The sequence below is a fragment of the Phascolarctos cinereus genome, unplaced genomic scaffold (genome assembly GCF_003287225.1).
Source record: "Phascolarctos cinereus isolate Bilbo 61053 unplaced genomic scaffold, phaCin_HiC Scaffold_5;HRSCAF=322, whole genome shotgun sequence".
In the NCBI taxonomy this organism is placed as follows: Eukaryota; Metazoa; Chordata; class Mammalia; order Diprotodontia; family Phascolarctidae; genus Phascolarctos; species Phascolarctos cinereus.
This window is the reverse complement of record NW_027555958.1, coordinates 378,564,485-378,578,546: the sequence shown is the minus strand read 5'-3', so window position 1 is coordinate 378,578,546 and position 14,062 is coordinate 378,564,485. Positions and strand designations below refer to the sequence as shown.

Genomic DNA, 14,062 nt, shown 5'->3' with positions numbered 1-14,062 from the left:
GAGGCACCTTGGGTGTCAGGACCCTTAAGTCTCAAACCTACTTCTGCCAAACTTGGCCTTAAACAAGATGCTTAATTTCTCTGGGCCTCAGTTGACATATTATAGAGTTCACCCTTCCTGGAATGTTTTAAAGACCTGAGATTTAAGCCAGTGTGATTTAAATCACACTCTCCATCAATATGGACTGAAGCTCCACAAACCTAAGCAGACGGCCTTTATGAGCTGCGGTAGTCAAAGGCATTCATTGTCCAGTGGCCAGTATTATGCAATGAACTTAGCCAGGCTGGTCTCCTTTCTCTAGACCTTTCCAACTTGGTAAGATCAGCTATAGATAAGCACAAATGCTTTTTGAAAACCTAGCTGAGGCATAACAGAAGGGAAATAGTAGAAGTGACCCTCTGTGGACAACAGGGAGAGGAAATCTGCTGTCACTGCTACTCTGTCTTGCCCACAGGGCTAGACATGGAGGAACGAATATCCCTAGGGCAGACTGGGCACATGCCTAGGTCTGAGGCTGTCTCTGCAAAGGCTCAGGCCACAGCTGCTCCCTTCTCTACTCCTGGAAAAATACAAATTCCCATCTACTTTCTGGGGTTAGTCTAGGGCTGGGTATTATAAAACAGGAGGTGGTATTCATTGTTCGTGTAATCCTTTATGGTTCTCTCTCTTCCTCACCACCCCCAGCTCTAAAGGGCTCTGAAGAGGAAGGGCGTAGGAGCAAACAAACAAAAAGACCGGCCACTTTGCTGTATCCTGGGCATGCCAACAAAGATTATAAAATGGAGGATGGTGGATGATGGATGAGAGATGGGAGATGGCGGATAGCGGGTGGGGGATGGGGTGGGTGGGCGGGGCAGAGGACAGCCAGGGTGAGGTGGGGCCAGGAGAAGAAACAGGAGGGATCAGGATGGAGAGGGACGCACCAGCTCTGGCCTACCTGCTGATCCAAATACTCTAGGTTTCTTTGCAAGTGAAGATCTAAAAGTTCGTCCTACCAAGAGGCCAAGAGGCCCCCCATCAGCAACACAAACAAACAGGAACAGGACAAAAAACAACAACAGAAAAGAAGAAGCAAAGCAGTTAGGTGTTAGTTGGGCAAAGAGGAGTAGCCTCTCTGGGTCCTGAGGGATCCCAGAGAGGGGACTGCCAGCATGGGGAAGAAAAGATGAGGATGCTTAGACTAGGCACTTTGGGGTTGTTTTTCCAGCAGTTCTCCGCAGAACACTCCCCACTAGAAAAGCAGTTGTCCCTCGAATGATGCCCTCCTGCCCACCTCCCCTGAGTCAGGACGACCCACACTGCCCCTCACCTGGGGGACGCCCAGGCTGCTCTGACTCTGAGCAAACAACCCCCTCCCCACTGCTCCTGGGGTCTTCTGCGTCTCAGCTGGGAGTGGAGAGTAAGTGAGTCTGGGAGCAGGGACAGGAGGAGGATCCTGGAATATCAAGTCAGGTTTGTGGTAGGAAGCAGGAAGACAAAGAACCAAGTGAGTGGCCCCTATTGCCCTCATCTGCAGCCTGTGAGTTCCGCTGCTACCGTCTTCCTGGGCTCTTCTTTGTGGGGAGTGGGCTCAGAGCTGGGTTCCTGGGGGATCTGGGGAAGGGACTCTTTCTGACATCACAAGGGATGCTGGAGCTAAAAGCTAAGGCAGAAATCTAAAGAATCCAACCTTGTCACTTCACAGCAGAGGACGCTGAAGTCCACAGGAGTGAAGTGACTTGAGGAAGGTCACCCAGCTGTCACACAGTGGCCAAGCTGTTCCTTTAGGTAAAACATCTGTTCTACTGCATGGGCAACTGGAAGCCTCAGGAGAGAACATTCCAGGGACAGACAGAAGTGGGATGAGGAGAGAGGAATAAAGTAATCGGGAGGGAGATTCATATGGGGGAGGCTCCCCCATCCGCTATGCCCCTAGAGCTCCTCCCTTAGTTAATGTCCCCTAGACTGGCATCAGAAGACAGTGGACATTTCTGGAGCAGATAAGTCGTAGGGATATACTTCAGGGAGGAGCTGAGGGGAGATTGCAGCTCTGGAAGTTACTCATCCCTTTGCCCAGGGCCGGCCCAGCCGTGGCCCTGGGAATGATCTTCCTGTCTCTCCCCATCACCAGCGTCTCTGGTCTATGCCCCCCTCTCCCATATCCTGGAGAGGAGCTATCAGTCATGGTAAGATGCCTAGAATTCAAAATTCCTTCAGGCTTTTCCCCTGGTCATTCATCCAAGAGTCCAGAGAAGGGTACAGGGGCAGAGTGGGTCCCCTGTGCTAATTGATGCCAGGCTCAGATGAGAAGGTGAGCAGAGATGATGTCCTATGGCTACTTTCTAAGAGACAAATGAGTCCAGCATCAGGCCCAAGGCATGTCTGAGCCCTGTCCCAACTCATCCTTCAAGGTTGGGGGCAGGTAGGAGGGAAAAAGGGAAAGAGATCCTGAGAAGGGTATGGTGGGAGTGAGGAACATACCATTTTGTCGTGGACAGTGGGAGATGGTGGATAGTTGTAAGGGAATAAACCTGCAGGAACAGGCCGCCGATCACCCAGGTAATCATACTGGAAGACAAAGCAGGTGAGGCGGTGAGGTCGTCATGGGGTGGACTCCCTCAGCTATATGTCTGAGGACATCCTCCCCATTCCCTCCAAGAGCAGAGCCCATGCAGAAGGGGACACCAGCTGCTCCCTCCCTAACAACGGGTATCGAGTCTTAAAAGAATGAGCAGCTCCTTCTCTCCCTTCCCATATGTACAGTAAGAGAATGTGGTTTCCAGCACAGTAAATGGACAGCCACAAGGCAAGGTCCCTGCTGACGAACAATCAGTCAATAAACATTCATTAAGCACCGACTCTGCCAGGCACTGGACTAAATGTTGGGGATGTAAAAGAAGCAAAAGACAGTCCCTGCCCTCAAGGAGCTTACAATTTAAGGAACAGAGGGACTGAGGTTGATGGGATGGCAGAAAGCCACTTCCCCTGTTATGCTGGCTTAGTGTTATCGTAGACAGAAAAACTGGAAGATGGCTCGGAGATGATGTGATCCAGTCCCCTTATTTTTATGACTGAGAAGGGTAAGGCCTAGGGAAATGAAGTGGCTGGCCCAGAGCCAAAAGGCTGATGAAAAGAAGAGCCAGCGTGAAAACTCGAGCCTTCTATTTCACCATGCCGTCCTCCCCTATGGGTGTCTTCACAGATCCCTTCCCCCCCTTCATTCCTCCTGTGTCTCCCCTAGACGTCTTCCTTAGAGCCCTTGGGGGGAGTCAAAGGGCAGGACTGAAGTTAAGGAAGCTCACCTTGGGGGAGCTGACAGATCTCCTCATCACGTAGGCAGCAGGGTCTGCAAAGATGTCCTCACTTCGAGGCGGCAGTCTCTCAAAGCGGGCACTCGGTGACCGAGCAGGGGAGTAGACGCGAGCCCGGCTGTAAGATCCCTGACTAGGTGACCGGGGCACAGAGTGGGAACGAGGCTGCAGAGAGAGGCGGCGAAGGGAACCCGAGGCAGCGTCCAGTTCATCATAGTAGACGGGCTGCCGGGCAGGGCTGGGGATCCAGACGGTGCCATCCTGACGCCCATAGCCAGGAGGTTCCTTCCACTCCCGGAGCTGGTAGGCAGTGCTGCCCCCATTTCGAAAGGAGTGGCGCTTCTCCTCCAAGGTCCAGGGAGGGCTGATCCGATCATAGGCTGGCATTGAGCAGATACTGTCTGGGCGCACCCCGGCGGGGTAGTACTGGTAATCGTCCGGGTACTGGGGGGAGTAAGAGCTGTAATAGTCAGGGACTCGGCGGGACACAGGGTAGAACCTGGAGGGGCTGAGGAAAAAAAGAGAGGGGATAGAATCACAAATCCATAATTTGTTGATGATGTTGAAAGAGATGTTAGGGATCATCTTATCCACGAGCTCTCGACCTGTGAGCCACTGAGCCCCAGGGGTCCACCTAGTTATTCTAAATCAGAGTTCTTCAATCCACATGCAAATCAATAAATAAGCAAATACCTCTTTTATAGAATGGGTTAATAATGTCTCTAATATGTGTATATTACATACGTACAGATTAAGAGTGATAGAGTGAAAAGATAGCTGGTCTTAGAGAGGTCTCAAGAGACCTGGGTTCAAATCCTGAATCTGGCATGAGTTATATAACTCAGGGTGGGGTCCTCAATTTCCTCAGTTGTAAAATGGGGATAATAACTCTTGTCCTACCTCTCTGCCATGCAGAATTGTTGTAAGAAAAGGACTACGCTAACAGAAAAGCCTAGGATACAGATTTCATCTGTATAGGGAATTCCCAGTGAGGAACCTCTCTCCTCCAACTCAATCAGCACCTGCTCCACAACCCACAGTCTGACGTTGCCTGGTCACTGAAACAGTCAATGATTTGCCCAGGGTCGCACAGCTAATATGTATTAGAAGTGGGATTAGGAATATTCCTGAGTTCATGGCCAGCTTTCTGTCCCCTACACTACAGCTGTTGTTGAATCATTTTCAGTTGTGTCCAACTCTCCATGACCCCATTTGAGGTTTTCTCGGCAAAGATACTGGAGTGATTTGCCATTTCCTTCTTCAGCTCATTTTAACAGATGAGTAAACTGAGGCAGTGTGAAGTGACTTGCCCAGGGTCACACAGCTACTACCTAGCCACTATAGCTACCTTTTTATAAAACCAGTATAAATGAGTTATTCTTCTACAGCTTCCCCAGGGACCAATTCTAGTGTTTATTCATCAACTCCCCTGCCAGAAAGTTCTCTCCTAAGGCTAACTAAAACCCTCCTTGCTTTGACAGAAGCCTGTGATCTTTGAGAAAATCTCCATGCTTTCGGAGGGTGACTTTGACAGCTTGGTAGAGGATGGATTGGAGAGGGGATAGTAGAAGCCAGAAGACCAATTTCAGAGGCTGCTGTGATTGTCTGGGTAAGAGGTGACAAGGGCCAGAACTAAGCTGGTAGTTCTGAGTCTTGAGGAGAGGACAAGAGGTGCTATGGTTGCAAAGCTGACAAGACACTGATTAGACGTGGGGGTGGGGATGAGGGAGAGAGAAGGCTCAAGGATAGCTTCCAGCTTACAAATCTAGGTAACTAGAAGAATAGTGGTGCTCTCAACTGAAGCTGGCAAGTTTGGAGAAAGGATGGGATGGGGGCAGGGGAGATAGTGAGTTCAGTTAAGCTTGGTATATCTATGGGACATCCAGGTGATGATGTGTGACTAGATTTCAGGAGAGGGATTAAGGCTGGATACATAGATGGGGAATCATTAGTATCTGTCCAAAACCTGTAACCATCAGGCTGGCTCTGGAGGGCAGAGCCTACCACCCCAGCCCAAACCCCACATGTGGGAGCTCAAAGGCAGACCCGACCAAATCAGCACCTGCCTCCAGCTTAGATCCCACCAGTATCTCCTTTTTCTACTGGTTGTGACCCTAGGCTCTTCCAGGCTTCTGGTTGGTAGAAGATATGGCTGTTCACATTGTTTCAACAGCAAGGAGTGACAGACTACCATTCTTCTGAAAAGATGGGGGACCTCCGAGTACCCTTTGTCCTGCTACTGTGCCCTCCAAACCCTTGTGGCATTGTCATTTGCCCTCCTGCTAGTCCCTAAAGACCACGGAGCCTTTCCATATGCTCTGTGACTGCACTCTCCTACATATGGGATCTTCTCCAATTAGAACGTGAGCTGTCAGCAGAGATATGATCTCGATTTTCTGTTTATAACCCCAGGACGCAGAGCTTGACGCAGCACACAATGCTTTTTCGTTCTCTCATCTGTGAAGAGATGATAATTGAACCAGCGCCATCAGCAAAAAAAAAAAAAGAGGGTAACTGATCTCTGAGGTATTCTCCAACTCTAAAACCATAATTTTATGAACTCTTTGATCTAGTCTTACCCCATCACTATACAGATGAGGAAACTGAGGCTGGAAGAATTCAGATGACTCCCCTAGAGTCACAAAGCCAGTAAGTGGTGGCACTGGGCCTAGAAATCCAAGTCCTCTAGCTCTGGGCCATCAGTCTTTCTATGACATCACACTGCTGGGCATTTCTCCACCTCCACCACCACTCCCCCATCCCTCCTTCCCTCTACTCATTCCATGTCCTCCAAGTTAGGAATAGTAATAATAACAATAGCTGACACTTGTATAGTTCTTTAAAATTTGGAAGACACTTCTCATGTATCATCTCATTTGATCCTTTCGACAACCCTGCGGAGGGTGTCGGGAGGTGCCATTATTATCCCCATTTTACAGATGAGGAAACTAGGGCAAACAAAAGTTAAGAGACTTTCCCCAGGTCACACAGCCAGTAAATGTTTGAAACTAGATTTGAACTCAGTTCTTCTTGACTCCAACTCTGGCATTCTGTCTACTATACCACCTAGTTGCCCTTATAGCATAACCAATAAAACACTCACTCGCAGAGAGTAAATGACTATCTGGTGCTGGCCTTACACATAGGTGGGTTAGTGGTGTGTGGTATATGATAAAGAGCATGGGATCTGGAGTTAGGTTCCGAGTTTAAACCATGGCTCTGCTGTTAACCCCCCATGTGGGCCTCAGTCTCCCCATCCGTAAAATGAGGGTATACAACTAGAAAGTCCCTAAGGTCCCTTTTAGCTCCAAATCCATGATCCTATTTCAGGAGCCAGGGAAGGCCCCTTCCCTTCCCTCTACCCTTCCCACACACAGAACAGCAATACCACTCACATCTTCAACCAGCTCACCACTGCCTAAAATCCTGCTCTTCAAGTTACATCTTTCTGGCTTCTTTTTAAATGCAAAGTCAGCCTCCCCAGAGCACATAAGACATTCTTCATTTATACCTCAGCATAAATGGAAGCAGATCCCAGGACTCATACTAGAATGGAAGTATCTCTAGGCAGGGTGTGAAGTCTCCTCTGAGAAGGTTATCCAGACCTACAGAAGGCCAGACAAGGGGCCAAACACCTGGGTGCTCAGGGAACCATTGCTTGCTTTCTCTTAGGCCTGCCCAGGAAAATGGTCCCCAGCAGGGTCAGATGAGCAAAGACTTAGAACTAGATGAAACTATAGAGATCTCTCATTTTACAGATGAGGAAACTGAGGCCACAAGGAATTATTTGACTTGCTTAGGGTCATACAGGTTGTGAAACAGAATCACAGAACCTAGATTTGGGGGTGGAAGTGGACCTAGTATAACTTAGATGTCAGATGTCCAGCATTATCCCTCCCCTCCCTTGTTAGAGATGAAGAAAATGAGGTTCAGGGGAAAAGTCACATAGGTAATAAGTTTAGCAGAACGAAGATGTTCCCAGAGCCACTCCCTTAGGGAGAGATCACCAGGGATAGGAATTAAAACTTCAAAGATAAGGAGGTAAGAGTGGAACAGGTCTGGGCTGAGCTGGTGGGTCCATGAACGTATTTTACTTGATAACACGACTCTGTTCCCAATGAGACACTAGTGGGCACCCTGCCAACCCTTTCCCCAAGCCTCCCCGCTCCCGCCGTGCCTCACCTCCTAAGATCCTCAGGTGGGAGCGCTCCCCGACGTAGGTTCACCCATTGCTGCAGCTGGTTCATAGAGCTCTTGCGCTGAGCGATCTTGTCTGGGTTGGTTCGGGGTGGGAAGCTCCGGCGGTGCCCGATGCCCTCCCCATCCTGGGGTGGAAAAGCAGTGCTCCCTGGCCTGCTGGGCGAACTATATTGCCAGCCATTGGGTTGGGTCCCTCGCTCCCCACCAGGAGGCACACGTGGGGCTTCTGGGTAGGGACTGCCTGGCTCTAATGCTGGCTCTGGTCCAGCCGGGACACCATTGGCTTTCACCAGTGGTTCTTTCTTGACTTCTGGTTGCTCCAGTTTCCGGTCTGTCTTTTCACAGCCTCGGCCATCTCCTTCCCCTCGGGTCTTGGACTCTGGCTCTGGTTTGGGGATGCTATTGCGGGGTTGATGGTGATGATGGTGGTGTTTGCTGGGTGGGATATTCTCCGAGTCGGGCTTCTCAAGGCTTCGGGAGGCCGAAGGTGTGCCTGTCAGTAGATCCAGCCCCTTCCCAGTGCTGAAGCAAGGTTAGGAAAGGAAAGAAAGGTGGGGGAAAAGAGGGAAGAAGGGAAGAGAAAAACAGAAAGGCCCAAGGTAGTAGGGTTTAGGAGTCCACCCCACTCTTGCTTTGCTCCAGCCACATGGACTCATATAAGCCTTGCCAAGCTCTCTCTACCCCAGAGGTTCTTAATCTTTTTAATGTATATCATAGGCCCCTTTGGCAGCCTGGGGAAACCTAGGGACCCTTTCTCAGATTAATGTTTTTAAACACTTGACGGAAATGCTAAATATCAGTTAGAGGTTCAAGAAAATAAGGATGATCTTTTTTCTTCATCCAAGACCCTTTGAAATCTGTCCATGGACCTCAGGTTAAGTACTCCAGCTCTAGCATAGAGCAAGTCATCCATACAGGTCTTCTTCTCCTTCTCTCTTCCCCTCTCCTCTTCACCAACCCACATCCCTCCCACCCTTTAAAACAAAGCTAAAAAACAAAAACAAAAACAAAAACAAAAAAACTCTGCCTCCACATTATACCAAATTGCATACACTGTTTTTTATATTTAACAAGGCTCTGGGCATCCTTCCTTCCTGCTGTGCTCAAAGTCTCTTAGCCTCTTAGACTGGAAGCTCCCTGAGGGTAATGGCTATGTCTCCCCCACTGACCCTAGAAGAAATTAACTTTTTCCCATCAGATGGGAGTTCCCCCAACCACAGTGTTTCCTCTATCAGCCTAGGAATTCCCCAAGGCCAATGATGTTCATCCCCTTCTGAGAGAAGTCTATGTAGCCCCAGTCAGATCAGGGAAGAAATTGCCTCCTATGGTCTCCCCTAATTTTATTAATATGAAAGTACCTGGAGGCACCTGACTTTTTTGCATTTGCATCCCCAACACTTAGCAGAGGGCCTGACACACAGTAAGCACTTAAATATTCATTCATTCATTCATTCATTCATTCATTCCCAGCTCCCAGAGGACAGTGGCTATCTCTTGCATCAGATGGGGAGCAGCCTCTAGCACCAAGACCTTCAAGACCCATATCCTGTGACCAGTACAGGCAGAGCTCTGCCTAGAGGCTGAGTTCAGTAGAAGAGACTAACTCACTTATTAAGCAACACCACTCCACCTTTCCACAGGCCGCTGTTAGACCTGTGGTTCAGTCCCAGACTCTACCAACTGGAGATACAGGAAGTTAGTTAAGACATCAAAGGTTATAGGCCCAAAGCACTGGGATTAGTTGATATGGGAGAGAAGGAGAGGAAACAGGACAGCAGGTTCTCACTTGTGAAATGGAAAGGGACAACCATCTCTATTGAATCAGAGGAAATACAGCTGCATGGCAGCAACAAAATAAATGAACGAATGAATGAAAATAACCTAAATAAAATGACCAAGTGAAATGTGAATGTCAGCTTTATAGGACATTAGACAGTGACTAAGAAACTCATCCCTTGCATCTGTAGTATATAAATCCCTCCTCTTTCTCTGTGCTCATACAGACACTCTTGTATAGGTCCTCAACACCTCTTGCTAGGACCATCAATCAATCAATCAACACTTATTAAGTACCTGCTATGTGCCAGGTACTATGCTAAGTGCTAGGGATACAAAAAAAGGCAAAAGACTGTCCCTGCCCTCAAAGAGCTCACAACTGATGGAAAAGAAAAAAGTGAACAAATATATAAGTATAGACACACACATATAAAAACAAACTATATACAGGATAAGTTGGAAATAATTAACAGAGAGAAGGCACTAGAAATAAGAGGTGTTAAGGAAGGTTTTCTGTATAAGTTGGGACTTTAGTTTGGAATTAAAAGAAGTTGGAAAGGTCAGTAATCAGAGTAGAGAAGTGAGAGCATTCTAGGCAAAGGAGACAGCCAGAAAAAATGCCCACAACTGAGAGATGGAGTGTCTTGTTCATGGAACGGCCAGGAGGCCAGAGTCACTTGATGGAAGAGTACATCTGGCCGAGTGTAAGATTCAATCCATCCCACCATCCCACTGCCAAAGAGATATTCCTAAATTATGAGTCTGACCATGTCATTTCCCCGCTTGATGAACTGAAATGGCTCCCTCTTACTTTTAGGATCAAATATAAATTTCTCTGTTTGGCTTTTGAAGTTCTTCAAAACCTGGCCTCTTCTTACTTTTCCAGTAAATACACCTTACATCTTACTCACTTCCACCAACTCTGTGATCTAACTATACTGACACTCCATTTCCAATTTAATTCATATCTATCTCATAAGTAGATATATGTGCGTTTGTGTGTGTGTGTATGCGCGCGCACACACACACACACGCGCGCGTGTGCTTGTGAGCACACTCACTCACTGTCTTCCTCATCAGGATGTGAGCTTCCCAAAGGCAGGAATTATTCTTGTATTTTCTTGTTATCAGAAACACTTAGTACAACGTCTAGGACATTGTAAGTGCCTAATAGGTGCATGTTGACAGACCATCCCTTGAGAAGTAAGTTCTCCCCTATCAACGCTAGGTCAAAAGTAGTGGAGGCAGGCAGATAAGTAAAATGACCTTTAGAGACCTCACTGGCAGTAGCATTGGGAAGGTCGGGGGGGGGGGTGAGAATGAGGAGGATCCTGAATGTCCTTCTTCCTTGACACCTCCCCACCACCCCCTCTCTCCTCTCTTAGTCCATTGGTGCTTACCTGTGGCGAACAGCTTGAGGGGCTGACCTCTGAGCTGGGGGAATCTGTACCCGGGCTGCCTCACCCATGGCCTGGATCCAGGACTCCTGCTCCTCAGGGCTCTCAGCACTGAAGAAGTAGGTACGGACCCCAGCATGCTCAGCCTGCGGGGAAAGGCAGTTCGTGGGATCGGCCCTGGCCTCTCCTGCCCAGCACACCGTCACCTGCAAAAAGAAGAAACCAAAGCCCACCAAACAGGCAGGCAAGGGGGGGGGTCATTCCCAGGCCATTTTCCTCCTACTTGGTGCTCAAGGCCAATGATGGAAGCTGGGGTTGGGGAGAAACACCCGGAGCTATCCTAGATACTGCAACCAAGATCCAGGTGTTCATTTCGGTCTGCCTACCTGCTCCTGAGGGAGCTGTAGCAGTCACACCACAGGCAGGACAATTAAGCATGCCCATTTCCCCCACTTTCCATTTGATTCCTTATTTTACTCTAAGGACAATCACCCTGGATTTGAGGGAGATTCCATTGCCTGGCACCTACTCGTCTGTCCCTTGGCTTTCCACACCATTTCTCCAGTAGAGGTGGGGTGGGGTGAAGGGAAGACAACCAAGCCTCTATCTCCACAGGCATGCAAGGGGGCATGCACTGTTACGTGGGTGGGACATACTACCTAGTCGGTGGCCACGGGCGGGCACAGCGGGCGGGAACCCGGAGGAGAGCTCCTGTCCAGAGGAGAGGGATCCTCATGCGATGAGAAGGAGGAGAGATAGAGAACAGGTCAACCAACCACCAGAGGGGAGGAGAAGAGAAACAGTAGAAGGGTGGATATAGAGAAGGAGTAAGGAGCAGGGAAGGGAAGGAGGAAGAAGGGCGGTCAGCCAGCCACCAGAGGGGAGGAGAAGAGAAGCAATGAGGAAGAGGAGATAGAGAAGGAGTAAGGAGCAGGACAGGAAAGGGGCAGAAGGGCAGAGAGAGGTAGTCAGCCACAACCCTAGCTCTTTTCCTTTTTTTTTTTTCTGGCTAGGCAATGGGGATAAGTGACTTGTCCAAGGTCACACAGCTAGTAAGTGTTATGTGTCTGAGGCTGGATTTGAACTCAGTGCTTCCTGAATCCAGGGCCAGTGCTCTATCCACTGCCCCACCTAGCTGCCCCCCTCATTTTATTTTAGGGTGGCACAAATCTCTTAGAGGCTTTGCATATTAGTGCCCACCATCCTCTGCTGAATAGAGGAGCTGGCATCAAGGGTGTAGGGACTGGGAGTCAGAGCATAAAACCGGAAGTCAGAACTCCTGGGCCAGCTCTGCCCATACTATCCCTTCATTAATGGTCAGAGTCTAACCTACAGGGCTTAGCACAGTACCTAACACTTAACAGAGGCTTCTAGAGTTGAATTACTGAATCAGATGAGGGCCTCTCTGAGCACTGAGACTGCACCTTCCCTATCACACTGTGGGAGTTCCCTGAGGGCTAGGACAGAGAGATGACTCTCAAAAATAAAGGAGTGCTGCGACCAAGGAGTTTAGCCAAGAATAGAACCCTGAATAGGCACTGTGGAGACCCCTGGGGTAGAAGATACAGAGAGGGAGTGTGGTTAGGGAAGGAGGAAACGTGGGAAAATATCGGGAGGCCGCAGGGAGGAAAGACAAAAGGAATTAATTCATTAATTCCGCAAATACTTATGGAGCATCTCTTAAGTGTGGAGCTCTCTTGGGAGACAATAAAGGAGAGAGTATGCCATCATAGACTAAACCAGTCAAGCTACAGATAGAATGTGTCTATGTGAAACAACTAGAGAACGCCGTCAAAGCAAAAAGAATTTCAGAGGAAAGGAGCGGGGTGTAGAAGAAAAAATACCAGTCTTGGGGTCTGAAGATTTATGTTCGAACCCTTGTTCCGTCACTTTGCCTATTCAAACATTCTCTGAGCTACGAGGGACATCAGAAAGCATCTTGTCAAACTCATTTTCTGCCCTTGTGACTTTGGGCAGTCAGTTCAACTTAATTCAAATCAAATATTTATCTGGCACCTACTATGTGTGGGTACTTTTCCCTTCCGAGCCTCAGTTTCTTCATCTGTAAAATGAGGGGAGTAGACTGGAGAATCTCTGAGATCCTTTCTAGCTTTAATATTCTATGATTCATATTGCTTGCCTTCTCAGTGGGTGGGGGAGGGGCTGGAGAGAATTTAGAACTCAAAATCGAAAAAAAAAAGTGTTAAAAATAAATAAGAAATCAATTCATGATTCAGAGTGGGACCTGGGAAAAAAGAGGACAAGAGATCAGGGCTCAGAGCAGGGTTCTTTACTTGGGGTCTATGATATGGTTTAAAAAAAAAAACCTTTCACAGCCACATTGTACAACGACTAACTCTGACAGACTTAGCCCTTCTCAGCAATGCAAGGATCTAAGACGTCTCCAAAAGTCTCAGGATGGAAAATGCTATCCACATCCAGAGAAAGAACTATGGAGTTGGAATTCAGATCGAAGTGTACTATTTGCTATTTTTTTCTTCTGTTTTGTTTCCTCTGTCTTATGATTCCTTCTATTGGTTCTAATTCTTCCTCACAGCATCACTAATGTGAAAATATGTTTAATAGGAATGTATATGTATAGCTTACATGAGATTGTGCACTGTCTTGGGGAGGGAGGTGGGGAGGGAAAGGGAGGAAAATTTAAAACTCAAAAGCTTATGAAAGTGATTGTTGATAAATCAAAATTAATTAATTAAAAAAACTTTCAATAACTATTAATATAATTGGTTTCCTTAGTAATACTATGCATTTTATTTTATACATTTAAAAACATTATTCAGAGAAGGGGTCCTTAAGTTTCACTAGACTGTCAAAGGGATCCATGACCCCCAAGAAAAGGGAAGAACCCTCATCTAGAGAAATGCTGAAGATTGGAGGGGCCTGGGAAAAAAAAGTTAGGGAATGTGACTGAAAAAACTCCCCAAATGGAGAGTGATGCTATGGTAGTCCAAAGACCACTTCAGCTCCCTAGGGTTTGCTCCCTTGACCAGGAAGAGGTTAACATACTTGGCACGGGACTCAAAAAGAATAACCCTGACTGCATTATTAAGGATCCATGAGTTCCCTTGGTGGCCACTGCTAGACAAGCCTCCTCTCTGTCTCTGTTCCCCTCCCTTCCCTGCGGAAGGGTCAGTGAATAGGCAGGCACAGACAGGACCCTTCGAGGGCCAATGAGAAGAGCTCTCTCTGAAATGGGTTTTAAAGAGGCTCGATGCCAAGTTGAGGGGGTAGAATTGTGGGGAGGAAGAAAGGAGACGGAAGAATCTGGGGCTTATGGCACCAGTCTGCCAGTCAATCGATATTCCTCAAACGCCTGCTGTCTCCAGCTAACTCCACTAGGCCTAGATGGTGTGTGTGTACCCGAACAGGTCTGGTGGG

At 48.1% G+C, this 14,062-nt stretch overlaps 1 protein-coding gene across 15 annotated transcripts in view; it reads right to left on the bottom strand.

The window, feature by feature from the left end:
• The window catches only part of PLEKHA6 (pleckstrin homology domain containing A6), a 208,985-nt gene that overhangs the window by 35,632 nt on the left and 159,291 nt on the right, over positions 1 to 14,062 (bottom strand). For 13 of the 15 annotated variants that reach the window (XR_013487324.1, XM_078156402.1, XM_021002956.2 and 10 more), the window contains 4 exons: positions 10,667 to 10,869; positions 7,473 to 8,012; positions 3,282 to 3,798; positions 2,461 to 2,547 (listed from right to left, as the gene is read on the bottom strand). Coding sequence is in view for 14 of the 15 variants with exons in the window: in XM_078156402.1 (XP_078012528.1) it covers positions 2,461 to 2,547; positions 3,282 to 3,798; positions 7,473 to 8,012; positions 10,667 to 10,869 (1,347 nt within the window). In the remaining variant the exon portion in view is untranslated. The remainder of the gene's footprint in view (positions 1 to 2,460; positions 2,548 to 3,281; positions 3,799 to 7,472; positions 8,013 to 10,666; positions 10,870 to 14,062) is intronic. The other 2 variants (XM_078156394.1, XM_078156403.1) reach the window with 1 other exon arrangement.